This window comes from Eleutherodactylus coqui, chromosome 5 (assembly GCF_035609145.1).
Source record: "Eleutherodactylus coqui strain aEleCoq1 chromosome 5, aEleCoq1.hap1, whole genome shotgun sequence".
NCBI lineage: Eukaryota > Metazoa > Chordata > Amphibia > Anura > Eleutherodactylidae > Eleutherodactylus > Eleutherodactylus coqui.
The window spans coordinates 216,747,549-216,761,869 of record NC_089841.1 but is presented as its reverse complement, the minus strand read 5'-3'; the positions used below and the strand labels follow the sequence as shown (position 1 = coordinate 216,761,869).

Sequence of the window (14,321 nt, the reverse complement as noted above, 5' to 3'; positions counted from 1 at the left end):
TAATTTTTCAGGATTTTTGAGGATGCTTGAAATAAACCATACTCCAAAAATAAGCCCTAGTTACAGTTAATTAAAAAAGTGAATTTAAGTAGTAAAAAAATTTAAATCTTTTGGAGCAAAAATTTCTTATTTTCAGGGAAACTGGGTATTAAAAAAAAAATGGTGATGGATAACCAAAAATACCCTTAAAAGTTCTGTCCTGCCACTGTTCCTCAATTAACAACTTAACAGAAGAGAAAAAAAGTCAAGGATACATATTCACTGTAACAGAAAAGCTTAGTGGCAGGGATTCCGTTTTCCTGCTCAGTTCGGGAAGCAGGAAAGGGGAATCTTTGTAGCCGAACGGTTCCGTCAGAACTGCGCCGGACAGACCCCATTGACTATAATGGTGTTCGCCTGCTGTCCAGCAGAAGCGAAAAACCCTGCATGTAGCCCTTTTTTATCTTCTGGTATTTTCAGCCGTATCTATGACGGAACCTCCTGATACTCGGATGTAGATGTGAAACAGACCTTAAAGGGGTTGTCTCGCAGCAGCAAGTGGGGTTATACACTTCTGTATGGCCATATTAATGCACTTTGTAATATACATCGTGCATTAAATATGAGCCATACAGAAGTTATTCACTTACCTGCTCCGTTGCTAGCGTCCCCGTGGATCCGTCTAAATTCGCTGTCTCCTGGCGTTTTTAGACGCGCTTGCGCGGTCCGGTCTTCTGCCTTGTGAATGGGACCGCTCGTGCCGGAGAGCTGGTCCGGCGTCGTCATCGTAGCTCCGCCCCGTCACGTGTGCCGATTCCAGCCAATCAGGAGGCTGGAATCGCCAATGGACCGCACAGAGCCCACGGTGCACCATGGGAAAGGACCCGCGGTGCATCGTGGGTGAAGATCTCGGCAGCCATCTTGGTGAAGGAAGAAGAAGGAAGACGTCGCAGAGCGGGGATTCGGGTAAGTAATATGTATTTTTTTTTTTTTTTTAACACATCCCTTGGGGTTGTCCTGCGCTGAACGGGGGGCCTATGGAAAAAAAAAACAACCCGTTTCGGCGCGAGACAACCCCTTTAATAAGATTTGTGTTATGCTATGTAGTATGTATCTAAAATTATTTGTCTTATGAAAATAAAACAATCATAAATCAAAAACACGTACAGTGATACATATAACAGGATGCAATGAGCAATTAAAATGACAACACAATTGTTAGCTCGTAGTATAAAGTACCCTATAAAAAAAGTTCTATGGAAACTCTGGTAGATTCTTCTAAAACTGAAGCACGTACTGTGGCAGAAAAAAGCCGAGCCCAGGCGAGACACTGGCTTGAATCATTGCAGATGCTGGCATTGCTGTGAGAGGAAACATCTATATCTGTCCGTGTTGATAGACATACTTAATTAACCTATGCTATTCTGTTCCAAGCTACTGTTTAAGACAAAGTCGCTGACCCATAAACAATATGTTGCCATCAGAATCTAAAACTGCTGTGACACTAGAGAGATATAGCCCTATCAGCACTATCGAGTTAAGAAAAAATCTTTTATATTACCTGCAGAGAGAATTATGGCTTCTATTCATGTCACACTTCAGCTGCCAGAGACACTATGATACTTTTTAGCATAAATCTGCAGGGTGGAAGATGTAATAATACATATTCTATGACTCATAGACAAGAGGAACATTCATCCAGACAGAACAAACTGTATACCTCTTTTTTATTTTATTACACATACATCTCAGATGAGATATAATCTGAGGATCTGAAGAAAATTGCATGCAGTACACAGCAGCCCCTCGGTGTCCAGGGGTGGTTTACAACTACACTTACATCTTCTTTTTCTACACTTTCTTGTGCTAAATCAATTTAACTATCTAATTTTTCATAAAACGATTGCTCTTCGTACAAATTACCACTAAATACTTTGTACGCGGTTACTTTTAAACACAGGAAACTTAGAAAGTTAGGCTAAGTTCACATCTGCATTTTGCTTTCCGCTCTTCCATTAAGGCATAAGAGGAGGAAAATATGTAAATCCCAATTCATCCCATGGCAAGATAAAACCTCGACGGACCCCACTGACTATAATAGGAACGGTCAGGCTTCCATCATGCTGTCTGCCACTTTTCCTGATGAAATCCCTAATTTTCTGGGATTTTCAGACAGCTGTAAACAGGATCTTAAAAAGACATCAGTTTTGGCTGCTGTTTTAGGGCTTACACACAATGCGCAGAGAATAGAACCCATTGTTTTCAATGGGTTAAATCCCACTTTTGCTTTTGCACATGGAAAAAAAAACAACATGCAAAATAAATGTCTATCGGGGAGCGCAAAGGCGTATCTGATACCTGCAGAATGAATTGCGCAATTTTTCAGGGAAAACAACACACCGGGGACTAAATAAGGCTGCACAGCCTTCAAATCATGGCACGGTTTTGTCCTGTGCCGATGTGAACAGAATCCACTAACAGATCCAACATGTGCTTCTGATGATCCTGTAGACTCTTGAATGTGGCTAGAAATATGTCAAACCAAAGGTCATTATGAATTGGGATATACTATTGTACTAGACAGTAGTGCAGTAGGTATTGTGGGTGTAGAGGTTGCAGTGTCACCTGAGCTCTGGTATCTGGGGTGTCCATTGGCTCCCCTGTGAGGCTGGGGTGGACCGTGGTGCAAGTTGTCAGGCAGGCGGATGTGGATCCACCTTGCCACACACCAATTAGACTTTGGTAGCAGTAAGGGAACCCTAGTTTTTACACTTGACCCCTTAAGCAGAATTTAGTCTTCAATGCAGGGCCATTACTGGCAGAGATAGCCTCAGTTGTGTGGCTGCTGATGCTGCACAGAGCTGAGGCGAAGTACCTAGTGGTGTGAACAGTCTTGCCTATACAACTATCATTGGTCAAGGCCGGCAGCACAACATCAGTAACGATATCCAGGCAAAGGTCAGGACAAGCAGCAAGCAAATAATGAAGTCCAGTAATATAGTTGAGGTCAGGAGCACAAAAAGTTGTGATAACCAGGAGAACAGGTGGAGCTCAGTACCGGGGTAAAACACAAATGGGAGCTTTGTCACAAATGGGTAGGAAACCAACTTCAGCATCTTCCCTACTATAGCCAGAGGTGTGTGTGATGATTGGTGAGGAACAGGTTACGAGAGCATGCTCTGGCCCTTTAACCCCTTGAGTGGCACGCCCGGAAATTTTCCGGGACGAGCTCCACTGCTCATAGTGACATAGCCCGGAAGATTTCCGGGCTATGTATCACTATGGGAGCTGCAGAGCACAATGCCACAAGCTGTGACAGTGTGCTCTGCCTGCACAGACCCACACAGAGCAGTGCAAGGGCTTTGAAAAACCAGCAGAAGATATTGCCGATATGTTGGCAACCTCCTGCTTTGTTTACAGGTTGCCATAGAGACCATCGGCTTGTCAGAAGCAAGCTGATGGTCTCTGTGGCAGGGAGAGCTGGTTGTTAGCTGTCAGAGGACAGCTAGGTACTAGCTCTTACAGCAGAGATCAGAGAAAACCTCCGATCTCTGCTGTGTTAACCCTTTACATGCTGCAGTCTATGTGACTGCAGCATGTAAAGGGCTGTCACTGCAGCATGTAAAGGACTGTCACCATCGGACCCCTGGAATGTGATCAGGGGTCCTGATGGGTCCCTGTGGAAGTCCCCTAAAGGGACAAAAAAATAAATAAAATAAAAAAAAGGTAAAAAATTATTTAAAAAAATAATAAAAACACTTGTCTCCCTTTACTTTGTAAAAAATCAAAAATACAATCACACATGTGGTATCCATGCGTCGTAATGACCCAGAGAAGGAAGTTAATACATTATTTAACCCCTTAATGACATGGCCCCTTTTTTTCTTTTTTCCCCATTATTTTTTTCCTCCCCCCTGTTTAAAAAAAATCACAACTTGTCCCGCAAAAAACAAGCCCTCACATGGCCATGTCAATGGAAAAATGAAAAAGTTATGGCTCTTGAGACGCAACTGCAAAATTAGTTGAAATTCAATGATTAGACCATTTAAAAAAACCTGCCCTGGTGGGCACGACAGGGTGGTAGGAAACCCGCCACTCAAGGGGTTAAGAGGAGGCAGCAGCACATGTTAGCCTCAGGGGAGCAAGCTGTGCAGCACAAGGATAACAGCAGTGCTCAATCGCAGCCCCAGCAACAGGTCAACGGGGTGGGTAGCAATGAAACAAATGGTTTACTTGTGTCCAAGTTACATCACTGCCTGAATGCAACATATCAATTTTAAATGGACCAAGCCACAAGGGGAAAATGTGATAGTATACGATAGATAATGGACAACTAATTTAAACTATTCGGAGATGAAAAGGTGGCCAATTCCTATGGTGTAAAAGTTCTGTTTCTGAAATAGAACTATTGTATTATTTATTCATTTATATTGTCAGAGGGGGAAGGTGGGATCCCTTGCTCTATTAACAACAGTGGAGAGACCTACACCAAAATAGCTCAGACCGTCCAGGAATCACATATTGATCATTTATTGGAATGCCAACATGCAATGCAAAAATTTCCGTAGCAGTACAGCCAGATGACCGGGGATCTGAGAAGCGAGGCTACTATAGCCGCTATTTAGACAACCTTATAATAATTGGTTATCAGTACAGTTTTAAAGTGAAACCATGCAGTAAGGCCGGTTTCACATCTCCATCGGACCCTCCTGTCGGAGTTTCCATCACAAATGTAGCTGAAAATACCGGAAGAGAAAGTGCTTTTTCCTCCATCAAAAGTCGGGCAGCTGGGCGGAAAGCAGGCAGACCCCATTATAGTCAATGGGGTCTGCCCGAACGGAGAAGGAAAGCAGTATCCCCAGTGCAGATGTGAAAGCACCCCAAGTTTGCACTGATTTTAAATGAATGGAAAAGCCAAACTGGGCCCTTAGTAAATACCACCAATGTAAAGCCATGAGACAGAAACTGTACTGTTAAAATATCTTACTGCTACATTGTTACATCTCGATCCCTAAGTTTCTTCAACTTAGCTATACTCCTCTCGTCATGGCAGCTGCTGCAGCAATTCGGAATGTCTAAAAATAAGGTCCGTATGATTACTTTTATTCTCTTTTATTTCTCCATTTTGGGCACATAACCCTTCTTACTTGCTCTCCTTGATCTCCAAACTGCAAGCACGATATATTTGACAGACACCCCCTTTTACCTCTAACAGACATTGCTTATACCATACATTAACATATACAGATAAAAAATCTCTAAAAGGAAAGGTCAAGACTATAATGACAAATATCATGCAAATTCGACATTGGTGACACACTCGGCTAGCGAGCGAAAAATCATTTTATCAAACCCCGAAGACAGGGAGCAATATAGTGTTATATTTCTGACCATGGATTTGGAATAAACAATATCACAAATGGTTTGTCTTATAAATCCTCTGCAATGAAGTGTGTTTTGGACAAGCACGTGCAATAAATCATTTCAGCATTATCAATCTCATTTTAGTGAGTATACATAACAGATTTGTCTTTTTGACGTTAAAGAGCAGTAACTTCATCTCTTTTCTTCTAAGAAAGGAAAGAAGGCAAAATAAATATAGTGGAGAAGCAAGTGGCATGCTTGGAAATCTCATGCTAGTCATTGCAGTTGGAAGACAACAGTAAATCTCTTGGCATGTCACTTTACGTGTTTAATAATATTCTCTGGACTTGCCCCTTTGACAACGTCTGCCGTACAATTAGTGAAATGTAATGTACTTAGTGCCCAGTGACATAAATGAGCTGTGTGGGGGTGGCACAGGCACAGCTGACAATCTATGGCAATGGCTGGTAAAAGAGAGGACTCTGATCTCGCCATTCAACCCCTTAGATGCCATGGTAAATAGCGATTGCGATATCTTAGTGATTAGATGCAATGATAGCCCCCTTTCAGAGCCCCCTTTACCAAATGCTATCCTGTAAACAAAATTTAAAAGCACATATAAATTGGTGTTTCAGGTCTCATGACCCATTCCATAAAACATTGGGGAACATGCATAAACCTTTTTATGAGAGTTTCTGGAGTTAAAAAAAATATATGTTTTTTTTTTTTTTGCGCAATTTAATGATTTAGCTTACAAATCTGCGTTTAAAAACAATGGTCAGGGCTCAGTCACACGGGCGCCGATCCGCCCGTGTTTCAGGACAGGAAGACGGCCGCACCTCGTGTCGGACGAATCTCCGCATGACCGGCTCCATTGCCAGCCATATGTTCTTTTTTCGGAAGGTACGGAGATTCGTCTGCACTGCCGTCTTCCTGTCCTGAAACACGGGTGCATCGGCGCCCATGTGCCTGAGCCCTCAATGTCACATAATCCTCACAATATCTTCAGGCTGGTAAAATGTTAAGAGGTATCATGGCATCTGCTATGAGGATATTGTTATGATAACCCTGCGATGTCATCACTGCTGCCTGTGGTCTTTTAAATACTGTGCTTGGCAAACGTTATGTAGTAAGGGCCAGATGAAGATGCCGCTTTGGCGTAGAAACACATTGCCATTAAAGTTTTAGCTTCAGCCTTGGGTTTCAGAACACTGCATCCTACACCTTTATGCTTTGTTTGTTGACAGAAGTCACCACTTATCCGATGGGGAGGGTGCTGCTTACCAACAGGCTTATCTGGGAAACTGCTCTGGATAACACTATTCACATCTGTGCGCTTTTTTCTTTTTGTCTTGCAGTGTGTTAAAAGTGGCATGTTCACTTTATTCCATAGATCCGTACACAATCTTTTGAGACCCATAGATTTTTTAAATTATTCTGTCAATGGGACTCTATGACGCTTTTTTACGAGCGCAGCTGTAGTTTTGAGTGGTACATTTTGAAATGCAAAATACTTTTTGTAGAATTTTTTTGCAATATGGGGTGACAAAAATAATCCTGAAATTCTGGCACTTTGTATTTTTTACAGCATTAACCATGTGGCTTACATAATAGAATAGATTAATAGTACAGACTTTTTCAGATGCATGGATACCAATTTTGCATATTTTTTATAGTTCAGATTTCTTTTTTATGGGAAAAGGGTTTAACTTAATATTTTTACTTGAATAGGTTTTTTTTATTTTATGGAATTTAAAGAGGAGCTGCCATGTCCTCGTGTCAGTGCGGTTGACTATGGAGCTTTGCATATGTGGCCTGGCTTTTTATTTTTCTCTCTACACCCCAAACCCCATTCCCTTAGTGCCAAGTCCGCTTCTGCCGTTTTGCATTTGTCAGCCTCCACCACTGTCAAATCTAATATCATACACTGAGTGTATGTCAGATTTGATTGACAGATTCATAGTGCTGGGACTGAATCTAATGGGACTGTAAGTCAACGGGGCCATGGCAGCACAGCTATAGAGCCATTCAAGCTCAATAGGTCCTCTTTAATGTTATAGGTTTCTGTTACTGCCACTGCGGGACCTTTGTATTGCAGTGTATTGTACCTTTCCATGTTAACCTCTTAGGCCTCATGTCCACGGGGAAAATCAGGCCCGCTACGGATTCTCCATGGAGAATCTGCAGCGGGTCCCTCCTGCCCCGCGGACATGAGCGCTGAAAATAGGAATTTAAAAGAATTTACCCATCCGTAGCGGGCGGGGAAAGTCTTCTCTTCCTCACGGCCGGATCTTCTTTTTCGGCCGGCGGATGAAGTCGTCACGCCGGCGGCACGTCTCCGGCGTGCCGCGCGCATGCGCCGGGCACATCCGCCGAGCCGAAGCAAGAAAGATGCGGCCGTGAGGAAGAGAGGACCTTCCCGGTCCGCTCCGGATGGGTAAATTCTTTTAAATTCCTATTTTAGGTCTCCCGCGGATCCGGACGGCTTCCATAGGCTTCAATAGAAGCCCGCGGGAGCCGTCCCCGCGGGAGACCCGCATGAAAATGGAGCATGGTCCAGATTTTTTCATGCTGCATTTTTTTTTTTAAATCCCTTTTATTGACCATCCGCGGGTATTTATCTACCCCGCGGGTGGTCAATGCATCCCTATGGGGTGCGGATCCGCGGGCAGGAGAAGAGTTAAAATCTGCTGCGGATTTTAATTCTTATTTTGCCCGTGGACATGAGCCCTTAAAGGGGGTTTCGCATCAATAGACATTTATCCCCTATTTAGAGAGTCTCCAATACGAATGTTCACAGAGCTTAACATCTAGTAATCTGCGTCAATTTTAATTCATACACTTTACAGCACTGTTGATGTTATTTTTTAGCATTAATATTTTCAATGAAAAATTGATCAGTTTTCCAATTTTTTTTAACCAAATCCATTTTATCCAACCCACTGTTGTTGTCAATTAGAGATGAGTGAGCATAATCGCTAAGGGCAAATACTTGAGCGAGTATTGTCCTTAGTGAGTAGCTGCCCGCTCGTGAGAAAAGTTTCGGGTGCCGGCGGGGGTGAGCAGAGTGTTGCGGGAGTCAGCATGGGGGAGGGAGAGAGAGAGATTTCCCCCCGCCGGCACTTGAATCTTTTCTCATGAGCGGGCAGGTACTTGCTAAGGACAATACTCGCTCGAGTACTTGCCCTTAGCGAGTATGCTCGCTCATCTCTATTGTCAATGTAAAAATAAGGTGTGCAGCACCATTTTCCAAGTCAAAATCAAGGATATCAGCAGCTATCGGTGTCCATTGTGCAATAAATTGGACTCAGCATCATAGTTCCCCTAGATGTAATTCAGAAGGCTCAGAATACAAGTTCCTGGAAAAAAAATCTCCACATTATGCTGTATAAATAAAAAAAACACACACACAAAGTGCTTTGTGAAAGTATTCACCACCTTGGGGGTTTTCCTATTTTTTTGAATTACAACCTGTAATTAAAATGATTTTAATTTAGATTTTATGTAATGGATCTGATAAAATAGTCCACAATATTACAGTAGAAAGAAAAAGCGGCAGACCAATTAGCTTCCCTAACAGGTCAGAGACAAAAGCTATAGAGGAGTGTAGCTCAAGGTTGGGATAAAAAGTATCTCAAAGTTTGAATGTTCCATAAAGCACCACTAAACCCATTGTAACCAAATAGAAGGAATATGGCACAACTATAAAGCCGATAAACCTGCCAAAAAAGGTAACTTTAAGCCTAGGGTCACACAGGGCGGATTTGCCGCGGTTCTGCCGCAGCAGATCCGCCCGCGGCCGCTAATCTCGGGATTAGCCAGCCATGTGGACGAGGTTTCTCAGAAACCTCGTCCACACGGGACGGCTAATCCGCTGCGGTAAATCCGGTTGAAACCGCGGCTTCAAAAGAAGCAGCATGTCTGTTTACTTTCGTTTTTTTTTGTTTATTTTCGTCGCGGCCGCGCTCTCCTCTATGGGAGCGCCGGCCGCAACGGAAAAGCATGCAGCCGAGCCACTTCAAAGCCGGTTCTCCCGGCGGAAATCTCGCGGTTTTTGCTGCGGCCAAACCGCGAGATTTCCGACAGGAATCCGCCCTGTGTGAACCCAGCCTAAGGGTGACTACCCACTAGTTTTTTTTCACTGCGAAATTCGCAGTGTTTTTTTTCCCTGCAGGGATCTATGGGACTTGTAATGTTAAAATCGCGATCACGCAAAATCGCAATTTACCACGATCTCGCGATTTTAACATTACATGTAGTGGGTAGTCACCCTAAAGGATCTTCAAAGACCCACACAAATGATGGAAGTATTTATTTACAGGAACACAACAAGCCGTACACTACAAATAGTGGGCCTTCATGAAAAAATGGCTAGAAGAAAGTAATTGCTTAAAGCAGAGCATATAAGAAACATGTTTGGAGTCTGCTAAACAACACATAACAGACCGACAAACCAATAAAGTAAAGTTCACTGGTCAGATGAGACGTACAACTCCTGGCAATGTGTTTTGAGGGGTAAAATCTTCTTTTTCAAGCACACTAGAACTTGGTTTAGTGTGTAGTTTACATGGCAACGGTATGGTGATTGAAAGAGGAACAGGGACGGAAAAGGAAGGGGAGGGGAGAGGGAAAGGAAGGGGCGGTGAAGAGTATCAAAAATCCGCCCAGATTGTATGAGGGAAATACCATTTGTTATGGGGTTAATCTCTCCAGTAGTATAGTTCACCATCATGTAATCCTGCAGTGACATAGGTCACATGTCCGCAACTGGGATCCGGTACCTGGTCATGTAGCTAATGCAATGCCGACATGGCGTGCATCCATACCCTATGTGAGCAGTTCATACCATACAAAAAAAAGGAACTACAAATAAAAGGAAACACATGTAGTTCAACAAGACTGTAAAGAGGCAATAAGTGAAAAAAACAAAGCATTTAAATTACTAAAACAAGAAGGCAGTGATGACGTACTGAAAACATATTAGGGAAAAAACTAAATACATAAGGAAAAGATAAAAACTGCCAAGGAGAAGGCAGAGAGACTATTACCAAAAGAGAGCAAAAATAGCCCTAAACTATTTTTCAATAAAATAAACAGTGAAAAGATATGCACTGAAAGCATTGGCCCTTTGAACCATAGAAGATAATGGGCTTAAGGCAAATCTATTAAATAGTTTTTTCTCAAGTATATTTACGAGAGAAAAAGAATTGCCACACAAGATGCAAGGGGATAAAATCAATCCCCACTAACTATTGTCTGCCTAATGCAGGAGGAAGTGCAGTGCCAGCTAACAATAAATTAAAATCGACAAAACGCCGGACACAGAAGGAATAAATCCAAGAATTTTAAGGACTCTAAGTGGCGTGATATACCTCTATTTCTTATACTTAGGGACTCTATTGAGACCGGGGTTGTACCACTTGTTTGGCGTATTGCTAATGTGGTTCCAATACACAAAAAGGTCTCAAAAAGAGAGCCTGGTAACTACAGGCTGGTAAGTCTCACTTCAATAATTGGAAAAACATTTGAGGGGTTTCTGAGAGATGCCATCCTAGAATACTTCAAGGAAAACAATGGTATAACTCCTCATCAGCACGGGTTCATGAGGGGTCGATCGTGTCAGACCAATAAGATCAGCTTCTACAATGAAGTAAGTTCTAGGCTGGACCTGGGAGAGTCTATTGATCTTGTATATCTGGATTTCTCTAAAGCATTTGACACCGTGCTGCATAATAGGCTGATATATAAAATAAGGCAGCTTGGACTGGGCGAAAACGTGTGTATCTGGGTAAAGAACTGGCTCAGAGATAGAAAGCAGAGGGTGGTCATAAATGGTTCACACTCAGATTGGGCCACCTTCACTAGTTGGGTGCCACAGGGCTCAGTATATTTATCAATGACCTGATAGAGGGACTGCACAGTAAAATATCAATATTTGCAGGTGATACAAAATTATACAAGACAATTAATACAACGGAGGACAATGTGCGGCTACAAATGGACCCAGATAAGCTGGGGGCTTGGGTAGAAAAATGGCAAATGAAGTTCAATGTTGAGAAATGTAAGGTCTTTCACATAGGCAGGAGAAAAGGATGTCACTGATATACACTAAATGGGGTACTGCTAGGGAAAAGTGATATGTAAAAAGATCTGGGAGTACTAGTTAACTGTAGGCTCAATTGGCACAACTAATGCCAGTCAGCTGCTGCAAAGGCAAATAAAATTTTGGGATGCATTAAAAGAGGTATAGGGGAGAGGGATGAGAACATTATTCTTCCACTATATAAGGCACTTGTCAGGCCTCACATGGAATACCGTGTACAGTTTTGGACACCGGTGCTCAGGAAAGACATTGCCGTGCTTGAGGCGGCTAAAAGAAGGGCGACTAAATTAATAAATGGAATGAGAGGACTGGAATACGCAGAGAGGCTAACAAAATTCGGATTATTCACCCTTAAAAAAAAAGACTGCTAAGGGGCGACCAAATGACTATGTATATATACATTAGAGGACAATACAAGGATCTTTCCATTGATCCCTTTATACCCAGGATTGCGATGGCAACAAGAGGGCATCCTCTACATGTAGAGGAAAGAAGGTTTCTACACTGACATATAAGGGGGTTCTTTATTGTTAGAGCAGTGAGACTGTGGAAATTTCTGACTGAGAACGTGGTGATGGCAAAATCCATAGAGGAGTTTAAGAGGGGACTAGACGTCTTTTTAGAGCACTATGATATTACAGGATATAGACATTAAAGGGGTTGTCTCGCGCCGAAACGTTTTTTTTTTTTTTCAATAGGCCCCCCGTTCGGCGCGAGACAAACCCAAAGGATGGGTTAAAAAAAAAAATAATATATATATATATATTACTTACCCGAATCCCCGCTCTGCGACGACTTCTTTCTTCCTTCTCCAAGATGGCCCCGGGATCTTCACCCACGATGCACCGCGGGTCTTCTCCCATGGTGCACCATGGGCTCTGTGCGGTCCATTGCCGATTCCAGCCTCCTGATTGGCTGGAATCGACACACGTGACGGGGCGGAGCTATGATGACGACGCGGGACCAGCTCTCCGGCACGAGCGGCCCCATTCACAAGGCAGAAGACCGGACTGCGCAAGCGCGTCTAAAAACGCCAGAAGATAGCGAATTTAGACGGATCCATGGAGACGGGGACGCTAGCAACGGAGCAGGTAAGTGAATAACTTCTGTATGGCTCATAATTAATGCACGATGTATATTAAGTGCATTAATATGGCCATACAGAAGTGTATGACCCCACTTGCTGCCGCGAGACAACCCCTTTAAATAGCCAGAAAGGTTGTTGATCTCAATTGTTGATCCAGGTATTACTCTGACTGCCATTATAGATTCGGGAAGGAATTTCACCCCCCACAGGGTTCTGCCCACTAGGGTTTTTTGCCTTCCTCTGGATCAACAAGGGGGAGAGTAGGTGGAAACAGGCTGACCTGGATGGACATTTTTTTTTTTTCAGCCCAACATACTATGTTACTATGTTAATGACTGAGGAAAACCTTTTTGGTTTGCCAGAGATTTAAGACTGGGATGGAGGTTCACCTTCCAGCAGGGCAATGAGCCTAAACTAGCTGCTAAAGTTACACTGGAGGGGTAAAGGGGAAATGTCTTGGAATAGCCTGGACAAATTCCAGACCTCAATTCAATTGAAAATCTGCATCATGACTTGAAGACTGCTGTATACACCAACATAACCCATCTAACTTAAAGAAGGTGAAGAAGTTTTCCCTGAAACAATGGGCAAAAATCGCAGTGTCTAAATGTGCTAAACTGATATATAACCCAAGAGATCTGTAACTACAGAAAACAGTGGCTCCACAAAGTATTAACTTTCAGGGAGTGAATACGTATGTACACTAAAGTTTTTTTTAAATTATTGTTTGTGCATCTTGGGTAAATCAAAAGGTACAAGCAACCCAAAAAATGTGTTTTAATTCCAGGGGTTGTAATGTAACGCAACAGAACAGAAAAAGCACCAAGGTGAATACTTTTGCAATATATATTGTATATGCAAACACACACAGTGTATATAGAATTGTACAATGAAAAAAAAACAACTCATAAAAAACAGCAATTTGGTGCTGGAAGCTTTTTGAATGCTAGTTTTGTGTATATTCTTTCCTTTACCTGCCACTGATTTCCTGACTGGGCCTGGACATAAGCAGCTGGGATGCTCCTGAATGTGTTCTTTATTGGTGCTCCACCTATGGCCCCCAAATCACCACTACTTGTGGGATCAGCAGTCATAGCCATTTGGTAGGGTGTATAATTATACAAATTGTTGTAATACGGATAGAGTGGTGGTTGGTAGAAGTTACTGTAGTAAGCCGAGTCCACAACAAAGTCAGAAGTGCTCTCCACATGCCCTCTGCTGGTAACAGTAGGTATATCCGGAACAAGCATCTTGTTCTCTGTAAGAGAAGAGATAACTGCTTTATACATTTGTGATCTTCTAAATGAGTGAAAACAGTAATGATGACAGCATGTGAGCTACAAGCTAAATTTAACATGGCTAGTGTAAAGGAAGATTTACATGAAGAAATCCCTGATGAGTATGATATGATCGCTATACACCTAAGACAGGCTCCCAACATTACCCAACAGCTGTCGGATTTCAACTGCCCAATCCTTGAGATAGCCTGGCAGCAAGTGTCTCACCTCTCTTCATCCACTACACATGCCAAGCATGCATGTGTGTGTGTGTGTATGGCGCGGGATTGGAAGCGAGCCCGTGACAACCAGCAATGGGAGCCGGGTGTTACCGATAGCCGGCCTCACGCTGCAACAGCCAGGGTGCATAAGGACAGAGACTCCCGCTGTTAACCCCCTACATGCCGTAATCTATGTAGATCACAGCATTTAAATGGTTCACAGAGGGAGGGCACTCCCTCTGTGACGTCATCGGATCCCCGCTATGTAATCATGGAGGGCTGATGGGTTG

General features: G+C 42.9%; 1 protein-coding gene across 1 annotated transcript in view; it reads right to left on the bottom strand.

Moving 5' to 3' along the window:
- DMRT1 (doublesex and mab-3 related transcription factor 1) overlaps window positions 1-14,321 on the bottom strand; it is an 85,842-nt gene that overhangs the window by 58,527 nt on the left and 12,994 nt on the right. Inside the window, exon 3 of the mRNA XM_066602008.1 lies at window positions 13,508-13,791. Within this exon, the coding sequence (XP_066458105.1) occupies window positions 13,508-13,791 (284 nt within the window). The remainder of the gene's footprint in view (window positions 1-13,507; window positions 13,792-14,321) is intronic.